This window comes from Coregonus clupeaformis, chromosome 34 (assembly GCF_020615455.1).
Source record: "Coregonus clupeaformis isolate EN_2021a chromosome 34, ASM2061545v1, whole genome shotgun sequence".
Taxonomy (NCBI): Eukaryota; Metazoa; Chordata; class Actinopteri; order Salmoniformes; family Salmonidae; genus Coregonus; species Coregonus clupeaformis.
The window spans coordinates 37,680,629-37,695,004 of record NC_059225.1 but is presented as its reverse complement, the minus strand read 5'-3'; the positions used below and the strand labels follow the sequence as shown (position 1 = coordinate 37,695,004).

At 42.3% G+C, this 14,376-nt stretch overlaps 1 protein-coding gene across 1 annotated transcript in view; it reads right to left on the bottom strand.

Moving 5' to 3' along the window:
- The window catches only part of sptlc2a (serine palmitoyltransferase, long chain base subunit 2a), a 57,145-nt gene extending 53,405 nt beyond the window's left edge, over window positions 1-3,740 (bottom strand). Inside the window, exon 1 of the mRNA XM_041848298.2 lies at window positions 3,353-3,740. Coding sequence (XP_041704232.1) covers window positions 3,353-3,499 — 147 coding nt within the window. The 5' untranslated portion in view covers window positions 3,500-3,740. The remainder of the gene's footprint in view (window positions 1-3,352) is intronic.
- Window positions 3,741-14,376: the final 10,636 nt, after the last annotated feature.

Here is a 14,376-nt window from a genome sequence, read left to right as displayed (position 1 = left end):
GCCAATGTATGTACGCATGACTAAGTCACTTTGGACAAAAGTGTCTATATAGGGCAAGACGTTGATATAGAGTACTTGTTATAATTTTCTCTGAGAATTTTCATTTAGAGCCATCTTAAGATATATTGTTGTTGTTGTTGACTCATAAAGAGATGTTATCAAGGGGTGGAATATTCATTAACTGCGCTCTGTTCCTCTGTGTTCCCGCTATAGACGGGAAGCTAGGTAGTCGGGGAGTACAGATGTAGGGCTGTGACCAGGGCCTAAAACTAACTTTTTTGTATACCAGCCACTGTGGCAGGTAAATAAATCTACCAGCCACTCAGATCTTTTCCCAGCCAAATGTTTCCCACTGCCATAATAACAAAAAATTAAATTAAATCAAAAAACAGATCAGCATGTTTAGTAATGTTTCTAAAAAAAAATGTATTACTAGTAAGAAGTAATGTAGTATATTGCTCGATTAAATTTCATATTCTGTGACCTGAGTCTTCAGAGACAAACATTTTCAGCTGCCCCTTTAAGGTTACCTTGGTAACAGGGCCACTCAAGTCTTCACATGTGCCTGTGAGAATCTCACCAGAAGGGATCCAGCTTTTGTCAAATTAATGTCAGATTTGACATTTCGTATCAGGTTAGGAGAATGTACGCCGCAGGTTAGGATAATTAACATAACAGATTAGGAGAATTAGGTTAAGGTTAGGAAAAGGGTTAAGGTCAATTTGACAAAAGCTGGATCCCTTTTAGCCATGACCCTAGTAGAGGAAAACAATGTATCTTGCAAACCTCACTTTATTAAACTTTCAAGTAAATTAGACCAACTTTTATGCCTGTGCGCATTGCTTCTAAAAACAAATATTTTCAGCACTCACAGTGCTCACAGCCTCCCAGACAGGCAGTGTTGCTACGCGAGGTGGGATAGCTATAACGTTAGAATTCAGATTTCTTTGTGCATTACCAGATATTTAAAAAAAGGTGAGAAATACTTTGACACCTACTGCAGCATTTATTTTGCTATAAATCACAACTTGCACTTGTGCCCATACTTGACTTGACCATTTTTATGAAATGCTGGCACTATAGAGCCCTGAGTGTGACCACCCGCCATTGTGGCTGTTGAATTAGTCATTCTTACCTGCCAATGCCAAAATCTACCCGCATTTGGCGGGTGTTAATTTTAGGCCCTGGCTGTGGCGGTACTTGAATAACCATGTAACTGATGAAGACCATCATGATAAAATAACAGTCAAAACCATTTAAATAGGCCTACATTCAAAATTCTAATAGTTTGCCTAATTTCAGTTTATGACAAAACAAACAGGTATAGTGTAGAGATTTATTGTACCATCTAAACCGCTGTGAAATATATTTTCCATAACCCAAAATATTGTATTTTCAGCTGTTTGAAGCTGGTGTACAAAACCGAAAGTAAAAGACACAACAAACTAAACTTAAGAACAGGAAGCACAGAAAAGCACACAAAGAACAGATCAACTGCTTCATATACTTGCTTTCAATGAGAGATCTATAATGCACATTTCTATGTGAATTTGGTCAGGTCACCCAAAAAATTACATATTGCAGCTTTAACAGTGCTTGACTTAGACTGAACTAGGTGCCTGTACTCATTTTGGATACTGGTAATGTTTATATTTAGGTGCAGGAGCTCCACAATCAGGTCCTAAAATTTACTTTTTGGTCCACCAGCAGGTAGATTAAAAAATATATCAGCCACTCAGATTTTTTACCAGCCAACATATTTTTTCACCATAATAACATCAAAAAACACAAACTGATGATGTTTCTTGCTTTGTAATGTTTCTAAAACAAGAAATGTATTAGTAAGAATGTGGTATATTGCTCAATTTCATTTCATTTTTGTGACCTGAGTCTTTTAATCTACACTGAACAAAAATATAAAACACAACATGTCAAGTATTGATCCCATGTTTCATGAGCTGAAATAAAAGATCCCAGACATTTTCCAATCTCACAAAAATAGCTTATTTCTCTCAAATTTTTGCACAAATTTGTTTACATCCCTTGCCAAGATAATCCATCCACCTTTACTATTGTATCTCAATTATTTATTTTAACATACATTGATTAAAAGACACAGGTCATAAAAATGAAATAGAATTAAGCAATATACCCCATTACTTATTACTAGTAATACATTTTTTGTTTTAGAAAAACAGAAAGCATGCTCATTCTTTGTTTGTGTGTGTGTGTGTGTGTGTGTGTGTGTGTGTGTGTAATTATGGCAACAACAACAAACAAATTGGCTGGTAAAAGATCTGAGTGGCTGGTAGATTTTTTTAATCTACCTGTCACAGTAGCTGGTGGACCAAAACGTTAATTTCCCACCCTGAAAACAATACGCAACATCCAGGACTAGCATTAGTTACTCTAGCATGGTGGTGGAAAATGGTGTTTCGTAAAGAAAGTATGCATATTTTTTGGGCCTTCTCGCCATTAAATAGAGTTAAGGAGGAAATCAACACCTTTGCAGACTGAATGGGAAATGTTTTATGTACAAACCGGTCCACGGGGGATACGAGTGTATAGCTGGCGAATACATTCCCTTTGGACGGTAAATGAAACAACTCAATCTCCCAACTGCTGGCCTTTGGGCTAATGGCATCAGTGATTAATGAAATGATTGTTGACATTGTAGCTAGCTAGCTAGTTTGTTGCATATTGTTTGTAAAAGATAAAAGGCCGGGTAGAAAAGCAGCAAGCTGGTTACACTGCAGATATGATTAGCTAACACTTTGTGGGATGTAATGTTACCAGTGGAGGCTGATGGGAGGAGCTATAGGAGGTCGGGCTCATTGTAATGGCTGAAAGGGAATCAATGGAACGGTATCAAACATCACACATTTGGAAACCTCATGTTTGACTCCGTTCTATTTCATTCCAGCCATTATAATGAACCCGTCCTCCTATAGCGCCTCCCACCAGCCTCCACTGAACGTTATATAATGTTAACGTTACATTATTACAAATCTCCTTTGATGAATAGCTAGCTAACGTTAGCTAATAAACCAACTCAAATAGTTTGCAACAACTGTCATATGTCCAACTTGCTGAGCTAGCAGACTCAGTAACGGTAGCTTCAGCTTGCGGGCAGCTGTTTAGCAAATTCAAATAAGTGTCAGTAACGTTAAAGCTAACCATAAAATAGGTTAGCTACATTTCAAAACATAGCAAGCTAAATACACATAACGTTAGCTAGCTACATTGCTAAGAATATTGATTTGCAGCTTGGTGTTGGCGGATATTCAGATAAGCCTCACCACTTCCACAGCATCCATCCATTCTCCATCCCTACCGTAGGCTACGGCCTCACCTTGTCCTCGGGATAGCAGTACATCGGCTGCTGATGATGGTTATGGTGATGGTTTTTTACGAAGCCGTTTCTGCCCGGTTTAACTCCGTTCTTCGCTCGGTGACAAACTTCTCCATTCGCCGGCTTGTTTGCGGAGCTTTCGGTCATCCTTGCCAATGATTACAGACCCTACTACCGTAACTTGCATGTAGCTGCCTAGCACAGAATGGGGAAGTCCGTTGTGATTTGGTGCCTGTCTGGGTTGTGCGCTCGCAAACCCACCCAAAAACCCACAACTAGGACACAGGGGTGCATTCAGTACGACGGAACGATGTTCAACGTTTAATTAAACATAACGGTACTAACTGTAATTTACTGAACGGTTTTGCGATTTCAAATGGTCTCACCCATATTGATCAGGCCACACCCACCAAAGTGAAGCAGACGTACCTCAAATGATGTTGAAGTACGGTGCGCACCGTTTTGGGGAAACGTGTCGTTCAGTACAAACCATCACGTAACGTAGCAATCGTTGAGATGAACTGAATGCACCCCTGAAATTCCAGCCGCTGCAATACCGGAAATAAACGCCCCTAGCAACCAGTGTCAGCCAATGGTTTTGCGGCATTCACGAATAGGTGCGGTTTACGAGCCTTCAGATTCGAAAAGGGAGTGGTCCTCTGTAGTGGAAATGAACTTTAGTAGCCTCTACTGTTTGGGCTTTTCTGACATGTAACCTGTTCCCACGGTGTGCTAAATTACGTGTACGAATTTGCCAAGAGCTTGAAATCAGATATTCTTGTCAAATTCAATACTGAGTGGTTGCCTTGTAAATTGATGGCACACTAAACATAATTGTTAACATATTGGGTGTCTATAGCTAGGTTTCCATCCAATTGGAGACAGATTTTCATGCTAATATTCTAAAATCCGCTTAAAAACAATTTGCGCATTTTCCCACCAGAGATATGTTTCCATCTAATTGACTTGTTGCGGATAGAAAGTTGTGCGTGGTGACGTAGTCCACATAAAATGACTTTAGTGGTTACATTCCGATGTACCTAATATAAAATACAAGTTAAATGGGTTTCCATTGCATTTTCAACTCTACTGATGGTTTTGTCACAACAAAATGTTGCGTTATATAGTGAATGTGCCCACTCTAGTCTTGGCAGATGTGCTCTAGGAAACAGCTTGCAGATACAAGTGCGGGTAGACTACCTACATGATTATTATGGATAAGAACAAGATTATTTGTATTTGTTAAATGGCAGCCAAGCATCCATCATCATGTCATCAGAATAAGACCCTCGATATTTATTGGAAAGGAGCATCAAGCTCATCACCGTGCATTTTCACTACCCTGTGAAGTTCATCATAATTTATTTAATCTGTAGCCTAATAAACTGCATGCTTTCCCAAGTCGTAATGGGAGGAACACACAACATATCATCGCGTGAGTTTCCACCACCATTTCTCGCATAATTAATTTGACAGACACAAAAAGATTCCACCTTGTCTAGCATATTTTATTTTGTCGACATTTGCAGTTTACTCTCTCGCTCTCTCTCTCTCTCTCGCCCCTAGAGGAGGGCAGCTGTGGGCGGTTTACTCTGCGCTGGTATTTTAACAGCCAGGTTCAGGCCTGCAGACCCTTCATCTACAGCAGCTGTGAGGGCAACTCCAACTGCTTCCTCCACCAGGAGACCTGTGAGGAGTGCTGCCTTAGTGAGGACACAGGTAGATACACACACACACACACGCACACAAGAAAGCACAAATAGTAACCTATTGTGCACACACACACAGACACACAGGTAAATGACAAAATAGGATCAGATTTCCATCCAGCCTTTTTATGCTACGTCATCACGCACAGCCTTTTATCGAAAACAAGTCAATTGGTTGGAAACACATCTCTCTTGGGAAAATGTAGGTATAGTTTCAGATGCATACCTTGAATAACATTCATTTTGGCAGAGTGCCATGCATTCCTTAGAGCGTTCCATACGTCACTTAGCTTACCTGAGTGGCAAAAAACAACAACACTGAATGACACCTGACGATGATAAGTGATTAGTGATGATAAGCATTTTGATAACTATAGAGTCCCACAGTAGAGGTGTCATAATACCCATAAAATCTAGCGGTCAAACAGGGAAATGGTTCCAATAGTTTTTCCACCATTCAATTTTCCCATAGGGGACTTTAGAAACACTTAAAATAAGGGCTGTGTTTCGTGTAGGCTTACTCTGGCGTGACGTTTTGATAACCATGTAAATCTCTCTCGGACAAGGTAATGTTCATCAATATATTCGGCTCTATTTACTCTCAGATTTGAAAATGCTAATTAGCATAAAAGTCGACATCATGCAAGACTACACATCCCTGCAAGCTCCTGCACGTCATCTCTAGCTGACACCTTTGCTAACAGGTACTGTGTCAATTTAAAACTTGCACAAGACCGTTTTGAATTGAATTTTCAATTTAAAGAAATGTATCAAATTTATTCATTACTACATTTAGCTAACATTATATACAGTGAGGGAAAAAAGTATTTGATCCCCTGCTGATTTTGTACGTTTGCCCACTGACAATGACATGATCAGTCTATCATTTTAATGGTAGGTTTATTTGAACAGTGAGAGACAGAATAACAACAACAAAAATCCAGAAAAACACATGTCAAAAATGTTATAAATTGATTTGCATTTTAATGAGGGAAATAAGTATTTGACCCCTCTGCAAAACATTACTTAGTACTTGGTGGCAAAACCCTTGTTGGCAATCACAGAGGTCAGACGTTTCTTGTAGTTCTTGTGTGCAAACCCACTGCACACATCTCAGGAGGGATTTTGTCCCACTCCTCTTTGCAGATCTTCTCCAAGTCATTAAGGTTTCGAGGCTGACGTTTGGCAACTCTAACCTTCAGCTACCTCCACAGATTTTCTATGGGATTAAGGTCTGGAGACTGGCTAGGCCACTCCAGGACCTTAATGTGCTTCTTCTTGAGCCACTCCTTTGTTGCCTTGGCCGTGTGTTTTGGGTCATTTTCATGCTGGAATACCCATCCACGACCCATTTTCAATGCCCTGGCTGAGGGAAGGAGGTTCTCACCCAGGATTTGATGGTACATGGCCCCGTCCATCGTCCCTTTGATGCGGTGAAGTTGTCCTGTCCCCTTAGCAGAAAAAGACCCCCAAAAGCATAATGTTTCCAGCTCCATATTTGATGTTGGGGATGGTGTTCTTGGAGTCATAGGCAGCATTCCTCCTCCTCCAAACACGGCGAGTTGAGTTGATGCCAAAGAGCTCGATTTTGGTCTCATCTGACCACAACACTTTCACCCAGTTCTCCTCTGAATCATTCAAATGTTCATTGGTAAACTTCAGACGGGCCTGTATATGTGCTTTCTTGAGCAGGGGGACCTTGCGGGCGCTGCAGGATTTCAGTCCTTCACGGCGTAGTGTGTTACCAATTGTTTTCTTGGTGACTATGGTCCCAGCTGCCTTGAGATCATTGACAAGATCCTCCTGTGTAGTTCTGGGCTGATTCCTCACCGTTCTCATGATCATTGCAACTCCACGAGGTGAGATCTTGCATGGAGCCCCAGGCCGAGGGAGATTGACAGTTCTTTTGTGTTTCTTCCATTTGCGAATAATCGCACCAACTGTTGTCACCTTCTCACCAAGCTGCTTGGCAATGGTCTTGTAGCCCATTCCAGCCTTGTGTAGGTCTACAATCTTGTCCCTGACATCCTTGGAGAGCTATTTGGTCTTGGCCATGGTGGAGAGTTTGGAATCTGATTGATTGCTTCTGTGGACAGGTGTCTTTTATACAGGTAACAAGCTGAGATTAGGAGCACTCCCTTTAACAGTGTGCTCCTAATCTCAGCTCTTTACCTGTATTAAAGACACCTGGGAGCCAGAAATCTTTCTGACTGAGAGGGGGTCAAATACTTATTTCCCTCATTAAAATGCAAATCAATTTATACAATTTTTGAAATTGCGTTTTTCTGGATTTTGTTGTTGTTATTCTGTCTCTCACTGTTCAAATAAACCTACCATTAAAATTATAGACTGATCATTTCTTTGTCAGTGGGCAAACGTACAAAATCAGCAGGGGATCAAATACTTTTTTCCCTCACTGTAGTTAATCCAGAGATTCTTACCTTTGCCTCGATTTGGCTGTCTCATCCAGTAATTAGCATTTAATTTTGGGGGGGTAAATATAAAAGTCACCTTGTCTTAGGGATATTTACACCTATCAAAACGTCATGTCAGGGTAAGCCTACACAAAACACAGCCCTGATTTTAAGTGTTTCTAAAATCCCCTATGGGAAAAATGAATGGTGGAAAAATGATTGGAACCATTTCCTTGTTTGAGCGCTAGGTTTTATAGGTATTATGACTCATACTGTGGTACTCAATAAAGAAACAGCATTCTTGAACCTCCATTTTCCCCGTCGATCCAGTTTACTCTTCATTTCCTGTACTTTGGTTGAACTGTCTGCAAGGTATAGGGACAGTACACTTTATCATAGCCTAGGCTCAATTAAAGCAATATTATATTTATTTAGTGATTTCAAACATACCCATCCATAAGGTGAAGTGAGCACTGGATGCCTGATGGTGTCTCTCTAACATCATCTATATGGAGAGACTTCCTCCCATCTCTCTCTCTCTCTCTCTCTCTCTCTCTCTCTCTCTCTCTCTCTCACTCACTCACTCATACTGTTTCAGAGAGACTGACAATACCCCATGTTAGATGATAGAATATCACACACACTGACCTCTAATTCCTATTTTGACCCACAGTCAAACCACTATGCATAGATTTGCCTTTGAAATGTGGTTCCTCACCTTTTCCCTTCCACACACACACACACACACACACACACACACACACACACACACACAGACACACACACACACACACACACACACACACACACACACACACACAGATACACACACTTCCCCCCTCAGGCCTGTATTTTTAATGAAATTGTTCTCATTGTCATGGTGAGCTCGCTGGACTGAGGCACAGTAGGAGAAAACAACACACTCCTGTTCAGGAAAGATAAGGAACCGTGTTTTACTTTGCATGTGTTAAATGATTACTGCCATTATTTCTTTCCTACTTGGGCTCTTAATGGTTTCTATTCCAGGCCACTGCCCCCTAGAATCTAACGGCTGCGTTAATGTACTAGGCACCATACCTCCTGGCAGGGCAAGCACAGCATATTGTACCTATCTGATATCAAGGCTTACTGTAGGTTAGCTAAAGCTCTCATGGGGAACTATGTTCTATAGATCTCATACCTAAACGTCCACCCAGGCCCTATAAGTTGGGTGTTTATTTCCTACTTGTGAGCACTGCATCTACACACACACTTAGACATGCGCACACACGAACATACAAACACACACACACACATGCACACACAAATGTACTCTTGGGGATGCTCTGAAATGGTGGGAAGAACCAAGGTTAACATTTTGCTGATGGGGATTACTATGTTTAATATTTGCTTATGCTCAGGGGTCAATTCAAACCCAGATCAAAGATATGGGTATTAAGCTGCCATAAGGAAAATCTGCCTTTGGAGCATACCCAGATATGTGCTATTATTTGACTGCATCACATGATTCCCATCCCACTTCAGCATCCAGACAGGCTAACAATCCCTTTTATCTCCCTTTTTATTTTCTTAGCAAAGCAGCTCCGATTTTAATTAAATAAGTGATAAAAAAAACACACAAAAATAGAAAGAAAAGGAAAGAAAGAAACAGTTGCCCTTAGCATTCGCGATGGCAGCTCTAAATCACCTCCCTTTTTTCTATCACTCCTCTCCTTCTCTCTCTCCTTCTTCATCTCCTTTGCTGCATTGACTTTCCTCCACTGATCCCGGGCTCTGCTGGTTTATATAACGGTTTGGGCGGAATGTCATTCAAGGAGATTGGTGTCAGCGCCGATAAGGCGGCAAAGTGATCAGAGTCTGAGATCTCGCCACCTCATTATGGAGGCTCTCGCCCGCCTTGCGCCTGGAAGAGGCCGATAAGAGGCGTGGAGCTGATGGGAATAAAACAGGTTTGGAGAGAGGGAGAAAGGGAGGGGAGGGAGGGGAGGGAGAGAGAGGAGGGAACCATATCTGTTTCTCTCTCCTTCCCTGCCTGGATTCGTGTTAGCCGCTGGCAGAGAGAGATGGAGGGAAGGAGAGAGAGAGAAAGAGAGAGAGAGCTATATATATATATATATATATATATATATATATATATATATATAGAGTGAACGAGCGATAGAGAAGTAACAGAGCAATATTCGGGACAGAGAGAGACGGTAGCCATTTTCTGTCTTACATTTTTCTGCAGTGTCGATGGCTGCTGCGGTACACACACTGGTACACTATACTGAACAGGCGTGTAAAGCTTCCCTTGCCCCATGTCTCTTGTCACGTGTGACCAGACACCAGCTACCTGTGGTCATTCTGAGTGGTTCATCACCCCAGTTAGCAGTCTGGCGGCACTGTAATAGCTCAATAACTCATCCAATGACGCCTCAGCCTCTCCCCACCGCCACCACACCTCCCATCCCAACACCTACACTGGCTGGTTAGTGCTTAAAGTACATCCCAACACGTATGCTGTGAGAGGAGTAGGTGGTACGTGTTAGGCTTTCTTATCCCTAAGGATTTATTGGCATTTGAAACCATCAACCAAGAACTCAGAGTTGACCCCCAGTAGCCTTGGCACTCATTATCAGATGTCATCTTTTTTAGTTTCCATTAATGCCCACACGATTGACAGATGTGTGTGAAGAGAGAGAGAGAGAGAGAGAGAGAGAGAGAGAGAGAGAGAGAGAGAGAGAGAGAGAGAGAGAGAGAGAGAGAGAGAGAGAGAGAGAGAGAGAGAGAGAGAGAGAGAGAGAGAGAGAGAGAGAGAGAGAGAGAGAGAGAGAGAGAGAGAGAGAGAGAGAGAGAGAAGCCCTGTAGTAGTAGGTAAACAGTTCGATGTGGTGAGACAGATGGCAAACATGTGAGGGAGAGAGAGAGAGTGAGAGCAGAGAGAGAGAGAGAGAGAGAGAGGGAGAGAGAAAGGAGCATGAAAGAGAGGGAGGATGAGAATTCCGCGCACACAGCCCTCTCCTTATCTCTCCCCCTGCACCTCTCTTCCTCCCCTCCTGCTCTTCTCTGAGGCATAGCACATGGCACCACAAAAGGACTCCTACATTTCAAGGCAGCCAGGCTCAGGAAAACCCATTACACTGCAAGGGGTAACTCTCACCGCCCAGAACAGACAGGAGAGAAGAAGAGGGGGCGTGCCCCCAGAAAGCAGCCTATCACAGGCCGTAGACGGGGTGTTCGACTTTTATGTCACAGTGGGAATCATGCAGTTTTCCATGGAATGTTCTTAGCCAAGGGAAAAACAATGGCACCACTGCCATTTCTAGAATAGGATCATGAGACATTCCTTGATACATAGCTTCCAGGTTACATATCCTGTCTATCTGTCTGTCTCCAGGTTTATGATGATAAGGAACACAAGGAACCAGAGGAGAACAGGCACTCTGTCTGAATTAAAAAGGAAAGGGAAAGGGGGATACCTAGTCAGTTGCATAACTGAATGCATTCATGCATGTGATTGACTATTGACTTATTGACTATCAGCTCTAAAACAATTTGCTCTTCTGGTATAATAAATGTTTTCTACTCTACTATGTGAACATACATATTAAGATTAAAATCACTTTATTCGTCAATTGTACACAAGGTCCAACTGAAATTTGACTTCCACTTTATCCCAACCCCTCCGAAAGACACCCATACAGGTTGGGGAGGTTGGAGCAGGGGGCTGCCACACTGGGCGCCCGTGGAGCAGTTGTTGTGCAAGGTTAAGTGCTTTGCTCAAGGGCACAATGGCAGGGAATGGCATCTAGGATTTGATACCAGCAACCCTCCGGTTTCATCCACATGAAAAAATATTATAGTATACTATGGTATAAATACTATAGTATTCACTGTGGTGTTTTTGCGAACTTTACTGTAGTATTTACTACTACACTTCCCGCCAGATTTTTCCCGTCAGACCCGGGATTCGAACTGGCAAACAGTCGCCTCTCTAACCACTAGGCTACCTGCCGCCCATATATCTGTGTACTGTAGCCTATGTACGTATGAATGTCCGAAGGCCTTATAACGGTTACGCAGATTCTCAAAAAAACTGTGACTTGTCAAGAGGTGATGGACAAACACATTAGGGAAAATAAATGGATGACCCACTTGACAAATAAGTCAAAAATAAATCAGCTAAAAACATTTTGCTGTCTACACTTGATAGGTGTCCTCATACAGTATTTGCTTTCATAGCAGTCATCCCCAGGTGGGCCATATATGCTATTACTCACTGCTTCTCTCTGGCATCACTCTCAGTCACAAGAATCCACACAGATTCCATTCCTCAGAGTATGACAGCCAGAGGCAGCCTAGCCTGTACACAGAGTATTCCTTTGTGTGTGTACTGGTATCACCTTCCAAGACCTAGACGTGACTGGGCCTGCTCTATAATCCTCCTCAGGGCACAATGGCACTTTGATCCCATGGCAGACACTGTTGTCGTTTAGCCAGCTGCGCTCGTCCGTCGCTTCATACTATCATGAAAAGATGGAAGATGAGCAGTTTTGAAATGTAAATACACTTTTAACCACATTTAATCTTACCCCTACCGTTAAATACACTAACACTCGATTGAGAGACCACAAATAACATGTGATCAACATCTCTAAAGATATAGCCATTCTATTCTCTCTAACCTAACAAATGCCCGACTACCAGATGCACCTGCTGCTACAGGACACCACTGCACTGCCACCTCTGGCCTACAGGTGACACTGTTGCACTGCAACACGTTCCAGGTACCTGGGAGTTGATTACTGTTGATTTAGAATGGACCACAGGCTTCCTTCAGAGGTGGGATTACACCATTAATAACACAGCAGCAGGCTGGTCAAGTCACTCGCAGTATACACTACACAGATAAAGGCCTCCCGGAATTACCAGGGCTTTAGCTGGGCATAACTATTAGAAAACAATTATCTAACAGAAGACGAACAACAACTGAAATATCTATCCCCAAGCTATTTTGATTCGTTTTCCAATGCAGGTGGGATCATCGGATTTGTAGCTGTAGATAAAATACCTAACCTTGATCAATTGAAACCATGTTGCTTAGTGATATGCCTTGTTTGTAACATAGTGGTTGCCTAGTAATACATGCTTCGTTACATAAGACTGATTTATGAAATGAAAGCACTGTCATTACATATTTTTCCCACCAGTATCTGCAGCTAGGCCTAACTGCATCACACAGCCAATAACACCTGCTCATGTACACAAAGGTCTCTGTATTGTGATAATGCATGGGAACACAGACAGAGCACAGGGTATTTTTCTCTCCATCTAACCTGCTACCAATTACAGCTGGGCCCTGGAACCATTTCACAGACTCTCTCTGGCCTCTCAGCAGATAGTTACCATGGGAGCCGACATGATTGAAAGAGAAAAAATGACAGGCTGCCAAAAGAAGAGAGGGGGACAGAGAGGCATAGCGCCAGCATTCTCCAGCTCTCGCTCGCACAAGGAGATTATGTTAAATGTAAATAAAAGTCATTTCACTCCTCTGTCTCCCCTCAGGCAAACTCTCAACTGTCATGGTGAGGAGGTGAGGAGACTAGAAACTAGGAACCAACCTGCCCCTGGTTCTGTTCTACAGGCTAGGAAACAAAGATGGACGCCAGTTTCTTTCAGCTTCCACCCTCTGAATAACCAAGAAAGTAAAAAGGGAGACTCCAATACAGAGTGGCAGCTTTATAGTTTAAACACAGGAGTTTTTATTGACCATGTGACCTTACCAGGAAAAACATTGGGTTATACTAGTTATGGTCTATAACAAGGCCCCAGGCTATAACTAACAAAACTACTGACTGGTCTTAAGCTAATACAAGGTGAAGGAAACATTATTTTCAATCGGAGTTAGAGGCCATTTGTAAACTAAGAAACTGTTGCCCACTTTATGACTGACACAAGAGATGACCTGAAATCACACACAGAGACTACCTGCCTGTCAGTCAAGAGCACAGCTGTTAGCCAACGCAGGCAGTCTGAAAAGAGCAGCTAGCGGTGCTCCATCGGTGACCATGGTAACGGGGTCAGGCCGATTAAAAACAAAGCGGGAGTTTAAATGACATAATTGGGTGTAATCAACTCACCGAGAGGCCTTGCCGTTACACCGCTCCTCGCCACTTCGCCGCTAGCCAAGCCCGCCATCACCATAACAACCAACGGCAGCTGCCCAGCTAACAATTCTAGGGAGAGAGAACGTTTTTGTAATGTTAAATGTAATGTTCCCCTAATGTTTGTGTCCAGTTTTCCGTTATTTACGGGTACATTCTATCTATGTTAGCAAAAAACCTTCTGAAAACCTTTTTAGCATGTTTTGGCGTTAGAGTTAGGAGACCATGTTCTCATAATATACAATATTAATGTTCTAGACATGTTTCATAGGACGTTGCAAGAACATTCATGTGTCCAGTTTTCTGAGGGTTAGGAGAATATTTCACCAACGTCCCACCAAACATACACAGAACATGGTTTCCATGTTCTCAGAACATAAGATATTAATGTTCTAGACACGTTTCATGAAAATAACATTATTTAAGGTGGAAGTGTGTGCTGTGTCAGCCCTGTGTAGAGCCTATTTCCAGCTTCTGAGAAGAGAAAGAGACTGATAGGCTAAGAGAGCTACTCACTGTAATGTCAACCCACAGTCACACTTCTAGCCGCTGGTCTGTGTGAACAAACTTATTTTCCCCTCTCCTTTTAATACAGTTGACTTATTTCAGAGCTATACTGCAGCCGGTCTGTCTGCGGCCGCCTGCGGTCTAATTCTCCACGCCAGCTCGCTGGCAGAGTTTCTCCATTCACAGGGAAATTAAATGTCAAGGTCTTACAGGGGAAAAGAAATGGAGAGTTGCGGATGGCCAGGCTA